The following is a 25,328-nucleotide window of genomic DNA, read 5'->3' as shown; positions in this document are numbered from 1 at the left end:
GTTTAAAGATTGCTGAAGACTGCACATCTTTTTTGTGTTAATAAACAATGGAACGGTTTGCCATGATGCCGTGTCTGTTTCCCCAGGTGGTGCTGAAGATGATCAAACACTACCAGGAGGAGGGCCAGGGCAGTGAGGTGGTCCAGGGAGTCCTGCTGGGCCTGGTGGTGGAGGACCGCCTGGAGATCACCAACTGCTTCCCTTTCCCTCAACACACCGAGGATGACGCAGACTTCGATGAAGGTAGGCATGGCCACTAGGGATGGGACCATATGAAAATGTCATATCACGATTATTGTGCCAAAAGAAATTGCGATTTACGATATTATTGCGATAATCAAAATCCATTATCCTGGGGCAGAACATTTGCCAAAAAATAGAAGATCTACAAGCTTGTAGATCGGCTATTTTTTGGCAAAGACATTTGATAGAGAGTGAAAAAAAGACTGTATCAAGTATGTATATTATAAGTACCTTTTACCAATTCTAGAGGGTTTAAGTGGTACTGGATATTCAGCTCAACAAAAGTGAATTGAACCCAGTGACGGATAAATGTAATCTCCACGATACGATTATCGTGAGTGTTTTTTTTTTTTTCACGATATACGATAATATCGCATATCGTCCCATCCCTAATAGCCACTACCACTCAAACCCTCTAGTCTTAGTGGTTCTCACACCTTTGTCCAGGAACCACAGATTGATTATTTATTTGGCCGCAGACGTCCTCCATCTATCTGAAAAGATGTGCCAGGGACCCCCAGAAAAGATTTGTCAAAACATTTCTACATTTTCTACATATAAAAAAAAAAATCACCCCCCCCCCTTCCCCCCCCTGTGTGTGTGTGTGTGTGTGTGTGTGTGTGTGTGTGTGTGTGTGTGTGTGTGTGTGTGTGTGTGTGTGTGTGTGTGTGTGTGTGTGTGTGTGTGTGTGTGTGTGTGTGTGTGTGTGTGTGTGTGTGTGTGTGTGTGTGTGTGTGTGTGTGTGCGTGTGTGTGTCTGGTCTGGCCTGGCCTGAACAACAGCGCCCCTCCCTTAACATGTGTGGTCAGAAAAGGTTACTGCAGGCTACAGACAGACAGACAGACAGACAGACACGCAGACAGACAGACATACCCACACACACGGCCACGTATAGGAGCGTTGTGACCACCGCTCAAAAAGTCCAAACATCTTAGATATAAAATTTGCAGATTTACAAGCAAGGTTGCATATCTGCTATTTTGGAATATTCAACATATAAATGGTTAAAATTATTGTGATGCTGCATTTTGCTTTGGACCCCCTGGAAAACTCATGTTGGCTGCATGTATCCGTTATTCTTAACTGGTCTCTGTGATATATGCATTATCTCAAATCCCTGCAATGTTTCAGTTGCTTGAATAAGATGGACCAATCCAGAGTCATTGTTTTTGACAAATGCAATTTGCAGTATTAGCTGAATTTGCAGTATTAGCTGAAATATTAACTATTTTGTCAATCATCTATTATTTTACCAAATGTAAGGCTATCATTTAAGATTAAGCCTAATGTAATAAATAACCAAACAATGACTTTGCTGTTCAATCACACATTTTCAGAAAAATACCACAAAACTTCATATTTTGTTCGTTTTATCCACAACTTACCAACATCCCATCGTGCATTGCACAGAAGGCGAGCAGCATTTCCGGCGTGCAGCCGAGTGTGATCTACAAGCTCACAACGGTTGCATCTGCGACACGACGTGAGCTTGTATGTCTGCTGTTAACCCGAAGTGTCCCGCAGATAATGCTACAGTAAAGTCTTGCGGAAACAGGTGGATAGAAAGATAGAGAATAATACATTTGTGCAGCAATAAGCAAGAAAAATTGCCACATAATTGTGAAGGGGCTGGTAGCCATTAGCACTCCACTCTCTTATCATGATGTTGTTTTAGACAGAAGCGGTGTGATTAGAACAGACCAGCAAGGGCATGTGTGGTTCCAGTGGTAAAACAATACACTCACTATCAACATGCATTTGTGTGCATGTGTCTGCATATGCAGCTGTTGAAGGAGCTAAAGGACAATCGATGTTAACACATTCGCCGCCATGCCGCCAATTACGTATTTGTGTGTATATGTATGTGTGTGTGTATGTACACACACATACATACACATTTCTGCATCTCCACGTTTTAGTTACTTCTCCTGACACAGTGCACCTTTTTAGTGCCTAGACAAATTACAAATCCTCTAGCGAGATAGACTGAAGGATCTGAGTAAAGGGGAGGACATTTTCTACTAGCAGACCACCACTGCTAACAAGCAACTGTCTGAAATTCTGCAGGATGCGCAGGCTTTAAAGGTGGCTAAAGGTTATTACTGTTAGGAAATGTGTGTGCGCGCTCGCTCGCACCTATGTGTAGGTGACTCGTTGCATTTGATTTGTCTTGCCATCTGTCACTCCTTTTAAGGGCTCCCCCATGAAGCCCCTTTCTTTACCCCTTGGAAACCCTGTACTTGAAGAAATTATCTTCTTGGCCTTGGATCCAGCTGTGAGGAAGGGCAATATCTAGCTGTCAAAGCCATCTATTTAGATGGGACTAACTTGGAGCAAACTGCGTTGTAGAATGTGAAGGAAAAAATGCTGCAAGTCATTCATGGTGCGTGTGCTAGGGCTTTCACAACGTGTGTTGTTTAGCTGGGGCCGCTCTCACCTGCTGCTGTGTTCAATTCAAGGTTATATTTTTACACAACTAGATTATGAAAAGTGCCGGTAAAAGACGCTAACTGCAACCACTGGCCACTTTCCACCATGGTGAAGTCGGTATCAGGTTGGATAGTCACGCAGTTGCATATTACCAGTATCCAACTGGGTGAATACCCAACCTGAAACCAACTTCATCACGGTCCCCTACAAACGAAAAGCTGCTATGTGCGGATGGATGTTGGGTAAACTAGGTGACTGGATAAATTATATTTGGTTTATAATGTTTATTTAAAACATTATTCGCTTGATATCTTGTAGGATATATATTTTTTTTTATCAACTATTTGATTAGTACCAACAAGGTCGATGGAGTCGTTATACTAGGCGACTAGTTGGTGAAAGCCCTACCGTGTACATTTTAAAATAGATTTAAAATGGTGGAAATGGAATTGTTGATGACTCATTAGAATGAACTGAGCTCAGTCAGGTACAGAATGTTCCGTCTTGGATGTTATTGTGCTCACAAGGTACATATTCTGTTGATTGCTCTGGCAAAGATAATCACTTCAAGAGCGGCACAGTTATATGGCCTAAATAAATTCATACAGCATAAGCACCTATAAAAAGTGATTATTTTAAAGTGCACCTGTATACTTGTTGGATATTGTTTATGCAGGGCTTTCATTCCGCTCAGTGCCCACACAAAACGGCAAACCAATTAGACTAGTTTGTCCTCCCTTAACAATCCCCTACCAATATCTGCACTGTTGTGCATGGGTCGTTGACAACAGTCCCTCCACATGTTAAAAAGTGTGCACACTGCACAGCAAACTGCAGAATCTCAAGTGAAGCACAGGAGGAGTTCAGGTTTCAAAAACCCTGTGCATTCCAGCGCACTGTCACAGATGCTGCAGGCTGCAGTTCACATAGGGCCTCGCTCCAACCACTCATTGGCAATGAGAGTGTGTATTCAGCGACAGCACTGCGCTGCCTCTGCATAATCTGCAGATTGATATTCCTCAAAAGTTCCAGAGGCAAACTGTGAGATGAATGAGATGAGGCTTCAGATTGGGTCCTGGGAGAAGGACCCCGCGGATCGGCACGTAGCGACTGCATGACCAATAAGTCCTCCCTGAAACTGTGTGGCATTCAACCCGGAGCTGTGTGTGTATGTGTGAGAGGCCGCATGCGTGCCTGTGTATATGATTATATGTTTGAGTGTGTGAGAATGAATGCATGCGTGCCTGTGTATGTGATTATATGATATTGTGTGTGTGTGTACACTACACATCTTACTGTTGTGTTTATCTGTGTCTGTTGATGTGCACAAGCCTGTGCGTGGGTCTGCCTGTGTGTATCTGAAATGTCAGGCTTTGACTTGTTGCCACCCCGAGGCCCTACTTCTCAGAATTACTCCGCCAGTCCATCTAGGGACAGGTGTGATTTGGACAGGTTTGAGATTCCCCTGTGTGTGCTATGCTGCTTTTCCATCAACAGGTGCCAGTGTGGAGCTATGATTGCCGAACAGGAGGCCATTGCAATTGCAATAGCTGTCCAACTAGAGGGAGAGAAAGATAGAGAGAGAGCAGCAGAAGCAGCCCTTGACAAACAACCTTGGCTGAACCCCAACCCCCTCCCTATCCTTGCAAACTTTGTCCTTGTATATTTAGCAAAATATACAGAGATCAGAACAATGTATAGGCATGAGAGGGCCTCTGTTCTCTGGGGCTCATTTGACGCTAGACGCGTGTGAGTGGCATGTTAATAACGTCTGCTATTGCCCTCCATCTGTCCTGGTGTCAGGGATAATTGGGGACTGATACACATAAAGGGCTAGTTAGGGATGGCACAGGTGATGGCTAGTTAGCTAGTCCCTGTATACTGGTAAAAGTACAGTAGAGGTCGGCCAATAGTAGATTTTAAATGCTGATATACAGTAATAGTATGATAGTTTGGAGCAGGAAAAAGCTGATGGTCGTCCAAAATGAACAATCTTTGACATATTAGAAACTGGATAGCTGTTGAACTGAACATCTTAGTCGTAATAAATAAAATACAGAAATAATTCTGGATCAGTGCGTTGAATAATGTAGTGCAGCCTTTTTTTAAGGAGGGAAGATTTGCTTTCTGGGGGGAAAACAATCTTTATTCTTAAAAATTATAATTCAAAGTGTTTAACCCATTAAAACCGGGAAAGCTATCCAAAAATAGCAGATCTACAAGCTCACAGTAAGTCGTTTTGTGCCCCACTGTGAGCTTGTACATCTGCTATTTTTGATCATTTTTGAAAAATCTTGATAGTGTATTACAGAATATTGTAAGAACTACTGATTTAGAAGGCATTTGTAGAATCAGCCACAGGTCTTAATGGGTTAAAGTCTGTAGCATATTTATAGTCAGGAAAAAAAGATCCAATATTATCCGGACTTAATCACATGCACAGCTATATTCAGCAAAGTTTGTCATCAAACGATCAGATATGGCCATTGGCCCATAGTTGTGCTTGGCTTGCACATATGGCTAGGCAAATTCCATTGTGTTTGCTGGTAAAACAGAAATGGCATGCTTTCAGAGTTTCGGCAGAGCTGCAGTATGTTCATTTTATTGCATGAATAATGCCATATAATTTCAGAATAAAGCTGTGTTAACTTTCATTTAAATAAGAAATATCTCTCAGGTACCCAATGACATTCATTAGCTTGACTTTGTGTATGGCGCCTCCATGCAAAGCGGTGATGCATGTCCCTGTGTGACTTGCTGTGCAGCCTTTTCCCACTATCGGAGCCAAGTTCTGCCGATAATGATAGTTTATAAAATAACCCAAATTATTAATCCGTCAACCACTTCAATGCACAGAACTCTGTTTGATTTCACGGAGACAAGAGGCAGGTCGAGTTGTTTTATGGACTCGATGGTTTATGTAATTGCTCAATATCTTTGACATACAAGGACATCATGGGAGCTTGATGTGCTTATATTTTGAGTGTTGCTCTGAACGGCCATAACACCACAGATGGTTCACCAACAACGTGATACATTTTCATCCGCAAAGTACCTATAATCAAAACGTATGATTGCGATGCGGCACATTTTATATCATAGGATTAAAAAGAGGAAGATTTAGCGCTCATAAGTCATCACCAGTTAAACGGCTGATAATGTCATAATGTGCACTTTGATTAGCTCCACATGCTTACAAAGCCCAGTGTTGTTGTCCACTCCGGTGGTTCTCTTGGAGAGGAGCTGTTGTGTAATGCCACTCACCAGGCATGTGCACACATAGACATCGAAGCAAGTATAATATATTCCCAGCTTTCCTACCTCTCCTCTGCATCCAACTTAATTTTTTCAGTCTCCCTCATCCCTCTCTCTTTCTGTCCCACAATCTCCTCCCCTTCTGTTCTCCCTCCCCTGTCCTCTTTGGTCCTCTAACATCTATAGGAAGATTAATTGAGCCACATACACACATTTGTGAAACTTAAGCCCGGCTAAAAGTGCTTGAAATAGTTTTTCTTTTTTTTTCTCCAGTGGATACGGAGTGGGAGGGGAATGATCCTACTGCAGCGATGCCGTGCCAAGAAAAATAGGATATTTGAGGTGTAATTATTACTGTGTCGCCTGGTGAGGGGAATGTCTGTGCTGCTGGAGGGAAGCTAGCCACACTGACAAAAAGGCAGCATCGTTCCAAAACCAGAAAGTCGATTTGGAACGAAGCTACCTTCGTAGAGAATTGAGTTTACTGGAAACGCCAATGGAGGGCTCATCTGAGGATGACAGAGAGAGAGGGTTTACTAAAAAATCTTATGAAGAATTCAAATTGGACTTACACAAGGTGTTACACAATTTAGAACGGGGTGTTAACTTTTCGATCTCATTTTGCCTTTGGCGTGGACTGGCACGCAGTGCCAATCAGCCAGCTCTTTGGCCAACACAGGTGGTACCCAGTGCCAGCTCCTCGGGCACATGCTTAAGATTGGCCTGAAGAAGGATACGGTTGATGTCTCCTAATCCAGTAATTGGAAGTGTGTTTTTTCACAGGCAGGCCTTGTAGAAACACGAGGGCCATTAACAAATAAGCTCGTCCTGGCCAAGAAATGTGGATTTTGGACACTTGTCAACATACCAGAGCATAAGCATCATTTAATTGATAGCCTGAGATCTTTTTAGATTTAGCTGACTGGGTTGATTTTGTTCATTGGAGCACTATCCTGTTTCACTTTGCTGGTACAGCTTTTTCCCCCTTTTATTCTAACTCATTGAGTGGATATAAGAGCGAAAATGCCTCTGTCTGGACTCGAATGAACCGGTACATTCAGGGGCCAAAAAAAAAAACCTTATATTGTCATAACTTTACACAGGCTTTTTTTGGCTCACCACATTATAACTAATAATCACTGACCTTTGAGTTCCTTGAGAACGTTCCAACATAAATAGCGTTTCTTTATTTTCTCGAGTTTACCAGTTGGCACCATGTGGAGGAAGACAGGTGTGTGCTGATCACTGTGTTGGTGTATATATCTGGCATGTCTTTCTATACACTCTTCATAATAGGAAAGACCATTCTGTGGGGGCAAAATCCCAGGGGACAAGGACCCGTGCCAAATCCCTATAGTTACAGATGTAGTTGTCATACATACCCACTTTTGACATACTTACTGTGCTTTCTGCAGCTGAAGTATTGCACCACACTACTAGGGATTGTTTGGAAAGTCGAAGGAGGGGGAGGGGGGGGGGGGGTCAATTGCGGCGGGCGGCGGCAAATGTATATCTAGGTCTTGGAAACGGCCATATCTAGAACTTCTACATGGGGGAAAAGGTAACATGGGGCTAGTAATTAAGTGGCACACACAAAGGGAAATGGATAGGCTAATTGCCTTATGCCCCCCCGACTGAGATGCATTTTTCTGTCCTAGACCTGACTTTAAACCCATTTAGGCCTAGAATTATTGAATGTTTTAACCAGTGAAAAATAGCAGATATACAAGCTCACAGCGCGGCACCGAGTGCCGCGCTGCGAGCTTGTAGATCTGCTATTTTTGGAAAAAAAGTCGTGAAAATGTGTGCAAATCTTTGAATATATGTGTCACGGTTAGATAGAGAAACGGTTAGATAGAGAAACGGAGCGCTTGTCGTGCGTCGCGGGGCGGAACAAGCGGTCGCTTTGACCCACAACAACGTCGCGTCGGCAGGAATGATAGCGCGCACCCCACAGAGGTTAGGGTTAGGGTTAGGGTTAGGCATAGTTTTACTGAGGTTAGGGTTAGGGTTAGAGTAAGGCATAGTAAGCTAATGGCTAAACACAGCCGAGCTGGGCTAGTAAATAAACGAAAGAGAGTCGCAAACGAGTGACGTCAGCGCCTGCACTAGTGAATGGCTGACTGGCTGTTGTCGCCATCTGGTGGTGATTGGTGTGTGGTGAACTACAAAACGAGCGCTCTTACCACAGTCTCACTGAGTTACCCAAAATGACTGTAACATATGTATTTTTAAAGCGAACGTTTGTAACTCAAATTTTGCTTCTGGGTGGTCCCTGGAACTAGATATTTTGAGATGGGGGGGTCTGTGGCTAAATAAATATCAGTTTGGGGGTCCTTCACATGAAAAGGTTTGAGAACCACTGACATAGTAGTCTCTCAAGAACAGACTAACTGAGCTCCAGTTAAGTGAAAAGGACCTTTTCTTTGACGATGGCTAACCAGATTGCTGACATAGAAACATAGGTTTTTCAAAAAACCTTAGAAGGATTCAAAAGACACTTATAGATTATCGGGTCAAAATTCTAATTTTCACAATTTTTCAAAAATAGCAGATCTACAAGCTCGCAGTGTGAGCTTGTATATCTGCTGTTTTTCAATAGTTAAAGCACAAAATAATGATACACAATAATGTGTACCCGTTCTAAATGGGTTAAAACCATTGGGGAAGCAATGCAGCCCTGAATGTTAATTCATGGTGGCACACCTGGACTGGAGACACTTGAGGTGTCTGAACCTGGGCTTGATCTAATTACTCTGGGCCCAGTTGGCACATCAGACAGGCTAAATCAAGAACACCTTGGTGTGAATATCATCTCCCCTCAGCCTGTAGCAGTCTGAGGGGAGTCTGTGGCAGGTGATTTGTTTTGACGGTGGTCATATTTGAGGAAACCGTTAAATCATCTGAAAATATCTTTTCCAACTGAGGCCTAGGCTTGTTAGTGTGTTGTAAAGAGCGAGTGATTAGGGCTGCACGATTATGACAAAAATTATTATCAAGATTATTTTTGCTAAATATTGTATGCATTGTAATTTGTAACCCATTAAGACCTGATGCCGATTCTACAAATGTCTTCTAAATCAGTAGTTCTGTTCACTTTAAAGATTTTTCAAAAATAGCAGATGTACAAGCTCCCTGTGTTTGTTTGATTGATTGAAGACTTTAGACTTTATTAGAAGTTTGCATAGGAAAAGGTACAGTTTCGTGACAGTACAGTTCACTGGTACAAGGTCAACTAAAAGGAGATCCTAAGCGTTTCAACTTATTTACACAGGTAACCTTTAAGTATCTCATATAACATTGAATGACAAACTGATAGAACACAGTACTATGCAGTAGATATTGTCAGAAAGAAAAAACACTGCAAAAAATATATAGATATTTACAATAGAAGGGTCAGGGGGAGGTAAGGCTAGGCTAGGTTTATTTCTACCAGTTGTTGATGATACTGTTTTGTTGAAAATATTAGCTTTGATAGGGTTTTTAATGCCACTGTTGGTCATTATGTTTCTCTGTATCATATCTTCGGTGAAATGGCATGCAGTGGTCTCTGTGGGTTCATTGTACTTTAGATAGGGAGATGGTTGGGTTGTATAGATGTTCTGCTTACTAATCCTGTTGTGATGGTGAGGTCAGGCCATGGTGCATCTGATGATCAAAGATGATGTTTGAATTAATTTCCAAGTTCCATGATTACTGTATCATACATTTTTCAGATTACTTTCAATTAATTGTGCAGCTCTAGGAGAGATGGTTAAAGTGAGAGGGAAATGCAGGCAGACTGTAGCATCAGCCACATAATACACTGGCCTTTCTCCTTTTGCTCACTTAAACTGATTTATTAATGACGCTTGACACCTCTACTGAATATTCCCTTGCCTGAGTTTTTAGTGGATTGCACTCTCTTCCTTTTCCCTACTACTCTGCAACCCCCCCTTTCCCCCTTCTGCTCTGTGAGGTTCTGAAGCTATCCACTTTGCTCATTGTGACGTAAAAGACACCCAGAGGAGAAATGGTCACAAACACCTCAGAGTAAAGCTGAGTGATATACATTCAAATCAATATATCATGATTATTACAAACCTTTGCCTCGAATAAGATTAATGAATGACTTGTTTTAATATGAAATAATGATAATTTTGCATGATATATAAGAAAACATTAATTTATGATATATAAGAAGACATTAATTTATTCGGTTATAAGTCAGTTATTGCCTTCTTCTATATCTGTTTGGATATGTTTTCGATTAATTGCCAAGCCCGATTTCGGATTGTGCTTGGCTCAGAGCTAATGCACACCTGTGCTCAGCAGTTCTTGTGTAGGTGTGAGACTCAAAGATTACCATAAGATTAAAAACATTTTTTATGAATCTCTCAGAACTATTTAATAAATCAAGAAGCAGAAGTCTTGTCTTTTCTAAGATCGCATGCACATACGAGAGAGACCCTCACACACAAGAACCGCACTGGTCCTGCATTTCTCTCACAGACAAAGTAACTTAGTCATGCAACTTGTTCTTAGCCTGGGGACAAACGTAGAGAACAGACAGGGCTGATTACATCAGCGTGTGCCTCCTGTGGGGTCTCTGAGGTTAGTGTTTGATTTTTTGGGGAGGCTTTAATTGTCGATTGTGGCAGGCAGCTCCGTGTCGGGTTAATTGAAGTCAAGGGGATTAAAAAAACCTCTGCCATGATCTCTCTCCTTCTAGCTGTAAAGACACTAACCATTCAGTATGCATCTAGTGTGAGGTCACTTTCTACCTTTGGGCACACTCATAGACACGTGTGGATACCATGCGTATTTATTAATTACATTTTTTTAAATTCACCTCGCTACCTTTGTGATAATGGCATCCCCGGGGTTAGCTCTTAAATAGATCACTGTACCTGTCCCAAAGAGGGAAATTGATTGCCTCCCCGTTTTCTTCAGCCTCCCTCAGAGAGGCTAATTAGAAATCACTTGGCAGCTCGGCTCAAAGGGATTCATGGGAACATAAAAAGATATCGCTATTTTATTTTGGTGGCTTAGGATGGCGGAGAGAAACATCCCTCTTTTCAAAACATGGCATTTCCTGCTCCCAACGTCTCCTTCCTCTCTCTTCATGTCTTTTCTCTCTCGCTCCGTCTCTCTCCTAGCCTTCCTCTTTCCCGCTCTCTCCCTCTCATCTCTTTCTGTCTGTGGTTGGGATCTGAAGCTGGCTGACTGTGAGCAGTGGGCTGGGAGCAGGCCGAGCGTTGCTTTTGAACGCTGGCTTGGCATCATAAATCAGAGTGCGAGTCCCCTGGGTGCTGCCACCACCGCCATCAGCTCCACTGTTTTATTCATCTGCTCCTTTTGTCTCATCACTGACTGTAGCCCACACTAAAGCAGGACGGGGTTCAGGGGCGATCAGAATCCATTAACGTAGTCCACTACTAATCCAGGTAAGCCGGAAGGGAAGGGGACCGTGGGGTGGGAGGGGGGGTTGAAAAGACAGCTGTGGGTCATGGAAAGTGGAAGTGGGTCGTCAGTGAAAAGGTAGATTCCTCTTTGAGGTTTGAGGCAGAGAGATATGTAGGAGTTAGAGGTTTCGGTTAAAAAGATTGAGAGAGCAGAAAGCTGAACCTTGAGAGGGGGGGGGGGGGGAGACAAATTCAGAGTAGAGGAGAAAGAGGAAGCAGGGAGACGCAGACTGAAAGACCACCCTCCAAAATAAAAAAGAGAAACAGGAGTGAGATGACAAGAAAGGGGAACGATGGAAGGGCTGAGGGAAGACAAGTGACAGGGAGAGAGCGTGTCAAGAGAGAGGAAAGATCACTGAGGCCATTTCATGCCCAGTTATGTCCTTAACACACTATACTGCCTCTCACAGCACACTTCTTTCAAACATGTCATGTCGCATGCTGGTTTTTAATTCGATTGTTATGGCTGCTTTTATGAAATGGGAATTTGAGAAACGCAGCCTAGTGCCTTTTATGCGGAGTGAATGTGACAGCTCTCATAGCCTAATAGCACGGCAGAAATATTGTAGTTGCAACACCATGCATATTGCCTAATAAGTGCCCCAAGTCATATCTATACCCTAGCTAGCAATGTATGAAGCATGTGCACTGTACATGGGGAATGACTGAGAGGGATTCTTTCCCTTCGAATTTCATCTTCTGAGAACAAGAAATGAGGCACTTGAGCATGCCAGCTCGGTACAACTGCAGATTTTAGCTTGCATTCTAGAATTGTGGCTTCTGACTGAGTACAGTAGGATTCTTGGGGCGGATTCACACAATGGTTCCGGGTACGCACCCAGTACTGCTTGCCAGATGTTGTGATAGTGTGAAGTACCATTTCCCGGAGCGGATCACCGTACCGTACTCGGGACGGCCTCGGGAAGTGGTCTGGTGTCCGTTGGATGCGTACTCGGAAGCGCTGCAATGTGAAGCCATCCGTACAAAAAGGAAGTGGACTATTAATCATATACATTTATATATTTGTATAATGACTCATTATTTTACTTGAGTTACACCTTCTGATAGTTCTACTTGATTGTTGACAAGAAATGATAATCCCTTTAGTGTTTGAGGGGCACAAGCCTCACAAAAAACATGCAGTAATCCTGGTCTCTATACTGCCGGGGCGCCTGATGGAGGGGAAAGGAACTGGTTGGAGTTCCTTCCACGCACTACGTCCAACCGGGGAAACTCCTTCCTCTGCGACTTGGACTCCTCATGCATAGAAGGAAGCATGAGGTCAGTCCGTTGCTCTCCCCAGGCTGGCAGAGGGAGTGTAGTGACCAGGATTACATTAGACAGTTGACACTGGGTGAGAAATGGGTTACAAAATCGTGGGATAAAAATGTATATAAAAAAAAGACTAGCACGAGCTGTGAAAAAACAACTGCAAAGAACTTGTGTGTACTAGCGACGCTGCTGCTAGGATAAAAATAACAAGTATTTGTCTGGAACATCACTTTTAAGATGCCAGGGATGCACCAGTGACGTCAGTGTAATGCCATGATTACAGACGACGTTAGATAGATAGATAGATACCTTTATTATCCCAAGGGGGAATGTTACATTGCGATGTTTCAAAGACAGCGCACACTGCTTTGGTTGTGTATTGTTTTGTTATTATTATAACTCAACAGGGACACAGTCAAACTTTATTATCCGCTCTAAACTCTGACAAGAGTTCTACTTCTGTGACATGACATTCTCTACTCCCAATGCCCCATAATCAACAGAGCCCGAGTACAGAATAATCTTGGCCAATGTGAATGCCTGCCAGCAGGGACCAGACAATCATATTCGGGAAGGGTTTGAATCAATCGGACCCAGTGTGAATCCGCCCTCAGTCTCAATCCCAGTACCAAATGAACCATAGAGTCGGGGCAAATATTAGGCAAAATAGATCTCTGTAACAAGATATAAATATCTACAAGATTGTTGCGAGCATGAGATTGAAGATCAGTTATTTTGTGCAAAGACATATTTGGTCCTGCAGAGGAAAGGGGGGGGTCTAGTCTAGATCCCCTGGGGGACCTGGTCTAGATCCCCTGGGGGACACTAGTCAACAAAGTATACAGGAGTTTAAATGGCTAAAGGTGGGGTAAGTGATATTTCTTTGTTAAAATCAGTGTTAAAGGGATATTCCACTTTCAACAGGGAAACAGTGGAAGGGCTTCTCTCCACATACACACCCATTGTAACTTCAAACTCCATTTTAACCATGATAGATTCATTAAAAACACACATTATTTTTTTCTGGTGACTCATACTACCCTCCTAATATGTGAGCAGGCCGTGTTTCTTCCATAACCTTTTTCATTTATTATAATAATACATATATAAATATAATAAATGAAAAAAGTTATTGAAAAAACATGGCCTGCTCACATATTAGGAGGGTAATATGAGTCACCAGAAAAGATAATGGGTGTTTTTATTGAATCTATCATGGTTTCAAGTTACAATGGGTGTGTGTGGGGAGAGGCCCTGGGCTTGGAGGGCCTGGTAACATTTACATCAAATATCTAAATATTGAATCAAGCAAATTAAAAACTGTTCATGGTGTTCATAAAAGCTAGATTAGACAATAAAATGACCAAAAGTTTTTTGAAAGTGGAATATCCCTTTAAATAGCTCTATATTCTGATAATACTCATTGCTATAGAGTCAGTGTTTGTTCAGTAACAGGAATTTCCTCGTCTCTCCAGCTCTTTGGATAAAGTCGGTATACCGATTTTGTTTACCAAACAGGAGAGGGAACTCATACATGAAACATACAATAAACAAGTTAATTTGGATGTGATGACCCAATAAATAAGCAGACAAAATTTGAATTGTAACACTACAACATTTAAACTGATGGGCAGAATTTTAAACCCACCTGCAAATGTATGTTCTGTTTATTAAAGACATGGACAGGGAGTCCCCTGTTACTGAACAAACACGCTATAGCAGCAATTACTCTGCTTTAAGTATTGTTTTCGCCACTAAATATCACTTACCCTGCCTTTTAAGGTCTCTGAAGAGAAACGAGGACACGGTTGTGGTATTGCTCAAGGTCAGCTGGCAGATACGGGCGAGTTGGATGTCTGGTCCTCCGGTCATGGCACTCTGTCCGTTCGTCGGCTCGTCTGCCGGAAGGAGGCAGCAGTGATAAATGTGCGCGTTGCGGGGAAATAAATGGCGGTATCGAGTTCTGGTCTGGTCCTGGGTGTCTGGAGAGACGCGGGGGCTAATTTTCTGCAGGAACACTATAATGGGAAGTGTGTGAGTTTGCGTGTGAGAGAGTGCGATTGTGTGTGCGAGTGTGCACGTTCCGTGGTCCATGTTCCACCTGGCAATGTGGATTAGGTGCAATTAATCTTAGTTAGTTGAGCCCTGCGGAGAGCTGCCTGCCTGACGTGTGTGCGCGCGCACACACACACACACAGGCTTGCATGCATTCACACACTTGTACACAGCACTTCCATACCTTACACAAACACACAGGTAGATGGCTGAGAAATAGTCTAGCTATAAGCAGCTGGTTTGTGTGCGTAATACTCTGACGAGTTCACCATATGCACATCTGACAAGCCTGCTTGTCACAGACTTTGTTATTGTAGTGGAAATGGGGGGTTTATGTGGATGGGAAATAGGAACGCGTGTGTGTGTGTTTGCACGTCTGCATGCACGTGCAGGTGTGCATGATGAGGTAGAGCGCCCGTGCTCGAATGAATTACACAGAATGAAGTGTGGGATTGTGTTGGTGTTGTGGTATGCACACACACACACACACACACACACACACACACACACACACACACACACAGATACTCTTACATCTCAGCTGTAGCATAGCCACTAGGGATGTGCAAGACAAATGGATTATTCTACTGCTATTAATATGAGTATTGGATTATTTGACCACTCGCCATCGAATGGTTTTCATACATAAAGACAGTAGCATGTGCATCTCTTACGTTATTGTAACTAAACCATTAAGAAAACAAAAGCTTCAACAGTGAATGTTGATGCCTACTAGCTGTGTACATTAGGCTAACATGACAATGCTAATGCTGAACAGAAAAATACTATACTAGAAATATGTAATAATGTAGGTACTATGGGCTGGCTTTGGATGGCAGCATAGCCTTTGCAAATATAATATATAAATACATAAAAAATAAATAATATTGGTTATAAAGTTTTATCCTCAAACGATTATTTGAATTATAGAGTATTCTGACCCATGCCTAATAGCCACTTAGCAGATCATTTTCCTAGATGCATGATGTGGACACTCATCCCCATCCACCTCCATCCCTCCCTCTGTCTCTTTTCCATCTGCTTGCTTTCCATTGCTCTCTTTCCACCCTCCTATAGATATGCCTGTTTCTCAGGCAGGTGATTTCCTTTAGTCTTTTGTAAGGCACTCATTTCCAAGGCATGCAGAGGAGTTTTGATGGCCTGCAAGCGGACCTTAACTCCCTGACCTCTGTTTGAGTAGGCAACATGAATCGTCCTGCCCGATAAAAGTCTTATTTTACAGAGGCGAGACTAATGCACCGTCTCTCGGTTTCCACCAGCGTTATATATATATTTTTGTCTCTGCCTCGGTTGTTTTTCTAACATTCTCTCTCTGCCCTCGCGTCTCCCCAGTCATCCTTTCTCTTTCAAAGCAGCTCTTTTCCCTCCCTCTCTCCCTCCCTCAGTCTCGTCATGCTCTCCCGTTCTTGATCTGGTGCTTGTCGTTTTCTCTCACCGTTTAAGTGAGTGATGAGGAAGGCTGAAGGTACTATATGTATGCCAGCTTTTCGCTCTCTCTCTGTCTCCCCCCTCATCTCATTCTCTTATGAATCTAATGATGATGAGTGGCACTATTCCATGGCTCTGGTGGCTGAGTGCTGTGCTAATATCTGTGTACTAATTGTGTGTGTGTGTGTGTGTGTGTGTGTGTGTGTGTGTGTGTGCGCGCTAAGGGGAGATGGGGTTTGTGTGTTTGCAAGTCTTCCCTCCCTCTTTCACCTCACACTCTTAATTTGGACTTAATGACGTACACACAAATGCATGCATTGCACGTGCACAACCCTTTGCATGCTTCACAGACAGCCACGCTGTGTTCTTCAAGGGCGCAGAAAAGTGTGGTTCTCCCTCAGGAAAAGTGTTGCTCAGGTGACTCAGACCCTCATCTTACTATGCAACAATAGCAGCACGGAATCGGCACTTTTACTGTGTGTGTGTGTGTGTGTGTGTGTGTGTGTGTGTGTGTGTGTGTGTGTGTGTGTGTGTGTGTGTGTGTGTGTGTGTGTGTGTGTGTGTGTGTGTGTGTGTGTGTGTGTGTGTGTGTGTGTGTGTGTGTGTGTGTGTGTGTGTGTGTGTGTGTGTGTGTGTGTGTGTGTGGTGTGTGCCTGTCTGTCTTTATGCTGTCCGTCTGTCCAGCGTCTTCTGCTCACTCAAAAACTGTCTTCCGTGGGCCTAATGGACAAAATAATCAAGTTTTTAAGTCACAATCTTCTACAACAGTTAACCTGTTCTGGCAGCGTTTAGGCACCGGCATCGCTTTTTAAAAGTACTGGTTTGGCATATATTGGATAAAATGTATGCTAAACCGGTATTGGATAAAATCCAAATGATACTCAACCGTAGTAATCATAAAGCACGTTCCAGCTTTGTAATGGGCCGTTGTGTCCTTTCATTACTTTGAGGGAAAAGGTAACATTTAAATTATTGTATTCCATCCATCCATCCATCCATCTTCAACCGCTTATCCGGAATCGGGTCGCGGGGGTAACAGTTCCAACTGAGACCAGATTTCCAGATTTCCTTATCCCGAGCAACTTCCTCCACTCCCTCAGGGAGTATACCGAGGCGTTCCCAAGCCAGTCTGGAGATATAATCCCTCCATCTGGTCTTTGGTCTGCCACGGGGTCTCCTCCCAGTGAGACGTGCATCGAGGACCTTCCTAGGAAGGCGCTCGGGGGGCATCCATACTAGATGCCCGAACCACCTAAGCTGACTCCTTTCCAAGTGTAGGAGCAGCGGTTCTACTCCAAGTCTATAGTATTATAGTATTCATCGGCCAAAATTTGTATTGCCAAATGGTTAATTACTAATGTTACTATAGCACATTTAAGAATACCTAGTGTGGCGGAGAGAGTCGCAGCCCCAGCCTTGAAGCCTCAAAAGTCTAGTATCTCCCTCGTTCCATAGGGATATCCCTTTGGTGTAACTCATTGAGTGCCAGCCTATCACCACTAGAGGGCGCCCAGTGACCAGAGAATAATAGAGATATGCTGGTAATGCATGCCCAAGCCCTGGAGCCATGACTTGCCTGAACACTTTCCTTTGTGCATGTACAGGAAGAGGATGAAGTTAGCTTGAAGTTAGCTATTGGCTACCAAGCATTTTAGAAGCCTTATTTTCGTCAACTTAGCCATGATTAAACCTTGCACACCTCATGCATGGGAAAAAAACAGAGAAGAATGAGCTCTAAAAAATCCAATGCAATCCTGGATTGCAGTGGAGTGGATTTGTGCAGTTTGTTCACAGCTTTCAAACAAAAAAATCCGATTGGAAATCCGTTCAGGCATTCTTGAGATAATCGCCATTATGTTTTACATGTAATGTAAACAAAAATGGCTGCCCTGTATGTTAGATGGGGTTGTATGGGGTGGAACATGCAAAATCGCGATTGAAATCATGTTCACCAGATTTGATGGAGTCCAAAAAAAAAAACAAAAAAAAAAATCAAATTTTTTTTTTTCAAAGATTTTTTTTTTTTTTTTTTTTAAAAAGCCGAACTTGTTCGGGATCGGCACTCTACGATACGCTAATAAAGCCGAACTAGTTCGGGATTGGCACTCAATGAGTTAAGAATAAGATATAAAAAATAAAAATAAAAAGAATAAGATATTAGACTTTAACGCGGGAGGCCCGGGTTCGAAGTCCGGGTGGGGAGGTTTGCATCACCTCCGTTACACTAGTATTGTCGCAATTACTGTTTTCAGAGTTGCTGTTCAAGTTATTGATCCTTTCCTTGAGAAAATAAACCTTTGCCTTAATAATATTGAATGCCTAACTGTTTACCCAGATCCATTTATGCCAACAGGACAACAGTTATTGAAAATTATGTCTTAAAAATATAATGGCATCAAAGGCAAAAACAGACCCTTTTCATAATGCATGAATGAACAAGTTGGCTTTTTTGGAGACAAATGTACTTTCCAGGGAGCCAGTGACCTGTAATGTGCTGAGAGGACTCAATTGAGAGCACACATGCTATTATTCTCTTTTATTGTACTCTCCTATTCATCAAACACAAGAAGAGGGGGAGAGACCAAAGGAAGATGTGCTAAATAGAAACATAGCGATGTAGAAGAGTGATATTATCCACTGTTGTGTCAGTGGAACAAAGAGTCCAGGTGAGATTAGAAGTTAGCCAGCTAGATTCATGAATATGGGAAGTAGGACCGCCAATGCTTCTCATCGTTGGCTATTATTTTTAGCGACCTAACAGAAGTTTTCTTGGTGGGACATCAGATGCCTGCATCATGGACTCGAAATGTTAACATTGTAACATTTGCTCTAGTTTCTTCTCCCCTTAGACATTTATTTGGCCTCTATTGTGTACTTCATTTCTAAAACGTGGTCACTATTGTATAGACTTCCTGCTGCCTTTTTTTTGTTTTGTTTTTTTGTTTCTAACCCATTTAGGCCTAACCTATAGAATAGGGCTAAATCAGAAATTAGCCTACAAAACAAATATGTTGCTACATACTGTACATGTACTGTAAGCCCCTCCCAAACAGCAAAATGTGTTCCCGGCCTGAATTGCATTGATTCCAAATTTGGAGTCATACATCATAGAATAAGTCATACTGTCGTCACAGGCTGGCCACATGAAGTCCGAGATCAACATTGGATTCATGCTGTTCCTCTGTGGATCCTGAGATCCATATAATTGGCTTTGGGATTTCCTCTTGTCATTTCTGCATAATGGTTTTACTGTAACAGTGAGAAAAACAAGGATGACCAAGTAAGAGCCTTGGGTCGGATTCGAACCTGCGAAAAGGATAAGGATCGATTATGTGGTATGTGCTCTTACCAGACCTTTTTAAAAGTTAAGTTGTACTTGGCCCTCCTACCTTTTTAAAAGTCCCCATAAAGTTCCCATTGTGAACTGTAGATGTACTTTTCTGTGGGAGTATCTTTGTCTGGTTCACAGTCACACAACTCTGTGGGGAATAAAACCCCCTGACAGCTGGGTAGGTTATATTCTCTATGGCAGCTCATAGACAACCAGCTAAACTGTATGGATAGTACAAGGTAGAAGGTGACTTTTGATTGATTGCAGATCTAAATATTGATCATAGTTACTGTTTTTCTCAGCTTGTAAGTATTTTTTAAATATCAAAATAAGCATCATTGAGAACAGGCTATATATACTGGATATAAATGTGCATGCAGCTGTGCGCAAATGACACACACACACACACACACACACACACACACACACACACACACACACACACACACACACACACACACACACACACACACAAAGTAGCCTACATGTATTTGTCCGTATACAGTATATTGATAAACTGTTTTGATCTTTTCTATATATATATATATTCTCCCCAATGTAGTTGTTATGCCTTTTACCCCATGTTTTAAGACTCTTATCACTGCCAACCTACTGTTGATCAGGTGAGGCTGTCGGTACTTTACCTCTGATTTGGCCAGACACCCCAGAACAGGTGTTTTTCATAATGGTGGCCTTTTGTAGCCAAATATCAATATTTCAGAGATCAGCTCTGTGAAGACCTGCACCTTATTTAGTAAAGACAGTAAAGACACCAGAAGCAACACAAGCGGCCGAAATGGGTTTCCTCAGACGGGTGGCTGGTATCTCCCTTAGAGATAGTGTGAGAAGTTCAGTCACCCGAGAGAGACTTGGAGTAGAACCGCTGCTCCTACACTTGGAAAGGAGTCAGCTTAGGTGGTTCGGCATCTAGTAGCCCCCCGAGCACCTTCCTAGGAAGGTCCTCGATATGCGTCCCACTGGGAGGAGACCCCGTGGCAGACCAAAGACCGGATGGAGGGATTATATCTCCAAACTGGCTTGGGAACGCCTCGGTATACTCCCTGAGGGAGTGGAGGAAGTTGCTCGGGATAAGGAAATCTGGAAGTCTCAGTTGGAACTGTTACCCAATTCCGGATAAGCAGTTGGAGATGGATGGATGGATGGATATATATAAAAGATGATGGAATGGAACCATGAAAATGTAATTTCACTATAGCGTTATATCCACATAATGTATGTACTGTAGGCAGTTTGAATAAAGAATTTAATGAAAATGCTATAAAGATTGTCATTTTCACACTCGTGGGCGTTTGAAAAGCCGCTTGACATTTCTAATATAATTCTGGTGATACAGTTGTGGGTAATGTAGTTTCCAATTATATTCTCAACTTGATTTTTATTTATTTACACAAGTAAATGAAATGAATTCAATAATAACCAACCAGGTGATATCACTTGATACACATTTAGAGAAACTGCTAGGTCAAACGTTATGTATCACAGCCCATCATTCTAGGTAGCGGCTGTTGAACCAAGGGAGCCATTACCACTTCGTTGCTCCATTGCTTTTCCTCTCCTCTCTATTGTATTTCCTCTCTCTCACATCCTCTCTTGCTATCATTCAATATACTCTTTCTCTCTAAGACACGCTCTTGCTTTGTCTTTGCTTCTCTCACACAGACGCGTGCATTTGTGCGTGTGCGCGTACACACACAATCAAGTGGCACCGACGGAATGGGCAGACTCATTCCCTGTCTGGCCCTGGGGCTCAGATTGATTGATAGGAAAGGCAGCAGGTCGGCAGAAATGACTGAGGAATAGCAAACGGTGCCCGTCGCTCCCACCACCAGGCCTTGATATTGTTAAATTGGCTATTCTCTGGCTAATGCTGCTGTTCTGTCCACAGAGTATTACTGGCTGTGCTGCTGCTAGGCCAATGAACGGGTGGGTTGTTATTCATGGGGGAAAAGAATCACATTTTTTAATTTCAGTTTTTTTGAAAATGTTGAATAAGCCCTCCACACCGCGCTGGACCCAGAAGGACGCTAGCAGCATGGTAGAACATAATATGTAAGTAAGGAGGACCCATCACTAAATGGCACCGGTATAATGGCTGCTGCCAACCGTTAATGTAGAAAAGCAAATCACAGGTAACTTGCCCTGTCATGCTGTTAGCTCTGTGCTGGCTTTGATTTGCTAGCTAGTGCATCATCATCTGCCCTTGTACTTAAAATATTCACTGGTACTATGCTGGCATGCACTCATACTGTCTCACTTGCTCTTCATCTCTCTCTCCCCCTCCTGTTTGCTCTCAAACATACACACACACATACAAGGTTTAAACCCCTTTCATCCGGTACGACGGCTTTGAGCACCTTCCCTGGAGCCGTTGAAGTCTAAATGCTGAACAGCCTCATCTTGTAGCTATTGAAGGGAAGTGGAGCGTTGCTCATTCTGTGGCAGGGTTGGAAAGTAACAGAGTTAAATTACACAAATGGAACCGTAATGAATTAGTGCAGTCACAAAGAAAAAGGTGGTCATTACAAAATGTCACTCAAATATATATTCCAAGACCATTATAGTGAAATGAAAAACAGTATTTCCATGCACCAGGCCTTGAACAATATGCTGGCCAGGGGTAGCTGCAACTAGAACTTTGAGTAAAAAAAATATACTTGACAGTAGTCAACTTGTGTGTTGCATGTTGTTAATAAAGTTGTTTTGAAGTTTTTACTAGGGCATGTTCATGGTGTGTGTATAGGTTTAAAACATTAATTTAGAAAGTAATTACATTTAATCAGCTTACATTGATTTGATGAGCTAATGAGAATAGTATATTATTACAACTTAGTGTGCGACGTGCGTGTTTAAGATTTCACTTAAGAATTTTGGGAAATTCACAATGGGACGTTCTAGTCACCATCTCTAGTTTGAAGGTTTCCACCATGTTCTCTGTCTCTTTCTCTCTCACTAGTCCACATACTGTATGTATGTATGAGTCATTGAGTCAACGGCTTGTTTTATTTTTTTTAACAGTTTGGCATACTGCTTTGTTTACCCAGACAATATTCTATCACACACCATCATTAGAGAGCCACATGCACAGAATCATGGATACAAGCAGGCGGCAGATGTGCATATAGCCTAGTCACTGTCTTCTAGCCACCCACCCACATGTACAGAGTTGTTATTCAGGCTCTGCAAAACTCTTGGGTGTCATTAGATCAATATGTCTGACTGGCTGGCCCACCTCTGTCTTCTTAACCTACTAAGTGCTGTGCACACCAAACACCATAACTATGAATATGCCCACACTACAACTACAACGACTACGATAGTCGTAAACCTTTTCGTTTGGATCACTTTCAGTGTGTGTGGTTTTTTTTTAATTGACAAGGACTTCTTTTTTTTCCTTCAAAACAAATTTTTTTTCCCTCGATGCAACAAGTGTAACAGTTAACGCTGAAATGATAAAACAAGCAATAAGTGAAGTTATTCAGAGTTGGAATCAATTACAACAATTAAAAAGGAACAGGAGTATGCGCTAGCGGAGCTCATCGGCCCGAAAATATGTGTTTGTTTGCCGTTCTTCCGACTGGCTGCACTGTGACATCGGCAGATGTTTTGCTACGCTGATTGGTTAGAGGAGTCTGTCTGTCAAGGCAAGTACGGTACTCCCGCCCACTTTTCAAGCTGCCTATAGCCAAAAGTCCAGAATCATATTGTGGGAAGGAACGAGTGCGTGAATGCACAGTATGAGGCTGGCTTGCCAGGCTAGCATTACCAAGGGTAGGCAGGCTACAATTATCTCTCCTCATAATTAATAATAGTTATTATCCACACGTCCTTCTTTCAGCACCACAGAGATCTGTCTCTCCCCCTCTGTGTGGCCTCTGACACAGCTGGGCTTTGGTGCCACTGTTACAGAACATTGCCGTTATACAGTAGTGCTTTGTGTGAGTAGCCCTTTAGCCTGACTGAGTGCCTGCAGGAGGTCTGTCTTTGTGTCTGAACTGTCAAAATCGTTTCAGATTGAAACACTGGTAGAAAGCCATTTGGCATCGCTAATCATGTAGAAAGACTGCGAGTTGACAAGCTCCACGGGACGTTAAGTAGTATTTGTTTTGGTACCGAGTCAGTGAGAGAGGTGAGTGGATTGGAAGGCACCCACTCATTTTGTTGATGGACCTGAGCCTCTTTCCACCTCGAACGTGGTGTGTATGGCCTGGAGTTTGCTCCTAGCCTGCCTCTCGGCAGAACCTCTCTCTACTACACCTCCCCGGCCTTCTCTCTCTCTTCTTTCTTCCTTCATTCTTTCCATCACCTGTGCTCGTCCTCCTCTCCGTTCCCTCTCCGTTTCCTTCTTTTGTGTCACTAAGCGTGTCCATCACTATATAAAAGGTAAGATCGAAGGCCCAGATGAGCTGACAGGAGGGAAGCGGACTGTGAATGGAGCCCTTCAGTTTGACTTCAAGTCTACCTCCCATCCCTGTCTACACCTGTCCAGACACCGTTAAAATGCAACAAGATTTTATCTGGGTTAGTGTATGTGTGAGTGGTGGGTGCGTAATCTGGGCTCTCCTCCTCCTTTCTCCATCTCCCCTCCATCAGTCGGCAGACTCACTCACACTTGGCAGCAGCAAAGCCATTTCGTTTCCGGGGCTCATGAGAAACCCAAGGTATGCGGGACGTGATAGTGGTAGAGAGGCAAGTTTGCCTCTCAAACACATTTAAACAACAAGGGCATTAATTGCTTTACACAAAACATTTATAGTATTAAGAAATTTTTAAATATTTACTAAAGATAATAAAGTTAATGCAGCACAAATTAATCAAAAGCCTAAATAAAAGGCAGCGAGTATGTTCAAGATACAGTATGTGGTTGTGAATGCTGAATGCTGCTGCTCGTCTTAATTTGGATTCTGGTGACAAAGCTGACCCATCCCAGACGACCTGAAGGATCTGGATGGATCATAACGTATCAGGAGATCAGAAATGTAATTTGACCATAGACCCTGAAATGCTTTATATTTCTAAATCAATTATTTGACAGACAGGATTCATTTATTGGTCTTAGTGAGGACTCTAGCAGCAGCATTCAGCTCTCTGATTTGTTTCTTTTTTTTTTTTATGGAGATCTGTAAAGACAGAAACATTGTTACAATATTTGAGTCTACAGAAGATAAATGCATGCATGGACAAGTTTTTCCAAATCCTGCTGAGACACAAGTCCTTTAATCCTTTATAACATTCTCAAGGGGATAGAAAGCTGAGTTTGTAATTGTCTTAATGTAGCTGTTCAAATTCAGGTCATTAAGTCCATAACTACACCAGGATTTCTGTCTTGGTTTGTGTTGAGGAGACAATTAAAATCTCATGTAAAATACATCAGAATGGGTTTTATACTAATCCTGTGTTAATTTTAACTGTAAAGGCCCTGACATACCATGCTGATATTGAGATGTCGATTAGCATCCGAAATAGGGCTGACAATCAGTTGTAGAATGTGCGATGTGTACATGCCATCAGTAGTAGTGAGTTGTCTGTATGGTCCAGACTCCAGCCAACCGATTTAAATGTTGAATCAGTGGCGGAACGTGGCGATAAGACAGGGGACTAGAGTGGGAGAGAGCTCTCAGTCGCATTTGCCCAGTGTGAACTGTAAAAATTATTTGGACAGCACACAGAGAGAGAGAGAGAGATTGAGGCAGAGGTTGGGTTTGTGTGAGTGGGAGAGTGAGAGACACACACAGTCTTCAGACACACTTCTGGAAAAAGGATGTCACAATTGAGCAGATCATGACTGAAATTATTTTATTTATAATGGTTGATAGCTCCTGTAGCGATCA

General features: G+C 42.6%; 1 protein-coding gene across 1 annotated transcript in view; it reads left to right on the top strand.

Annotated features, from left to right (window-relative positions):
* LOC308280273 (eukaryotic translation initiation factor 3 subunit H) overlaps positions 1–25,328 on the top strand; it is a 64,303-nt gene that overhangs the window by 8,547 nt on the left and 30,428 nt on the right. The window contains exon 2 of the mRNA XM_080720533.1: positions 87–243. Coding sequence (XP_080576659.1) covers positions 87–243 — 157 coding nt within the window. The remainder of the gene's footprint in view (positions 1–86; positions 244–25,328) is intronic.

The sequence above is a fragment of the Nannobrachium achirus genome (genome assembly GCF_963921795.1).
Source record: "Nannobrachium achirus genome assembly, chromosome: 2".
Lineage (NCBI taxonomy): Eukaryota > Metazoa > Chordata > Actinopteri > Myctophiformes > Myctophidae > Nannobrachium > Nannobrachium achirus.
This window is presented reverse-complemented; position numbering and strand designations above follow the sequence as displayed.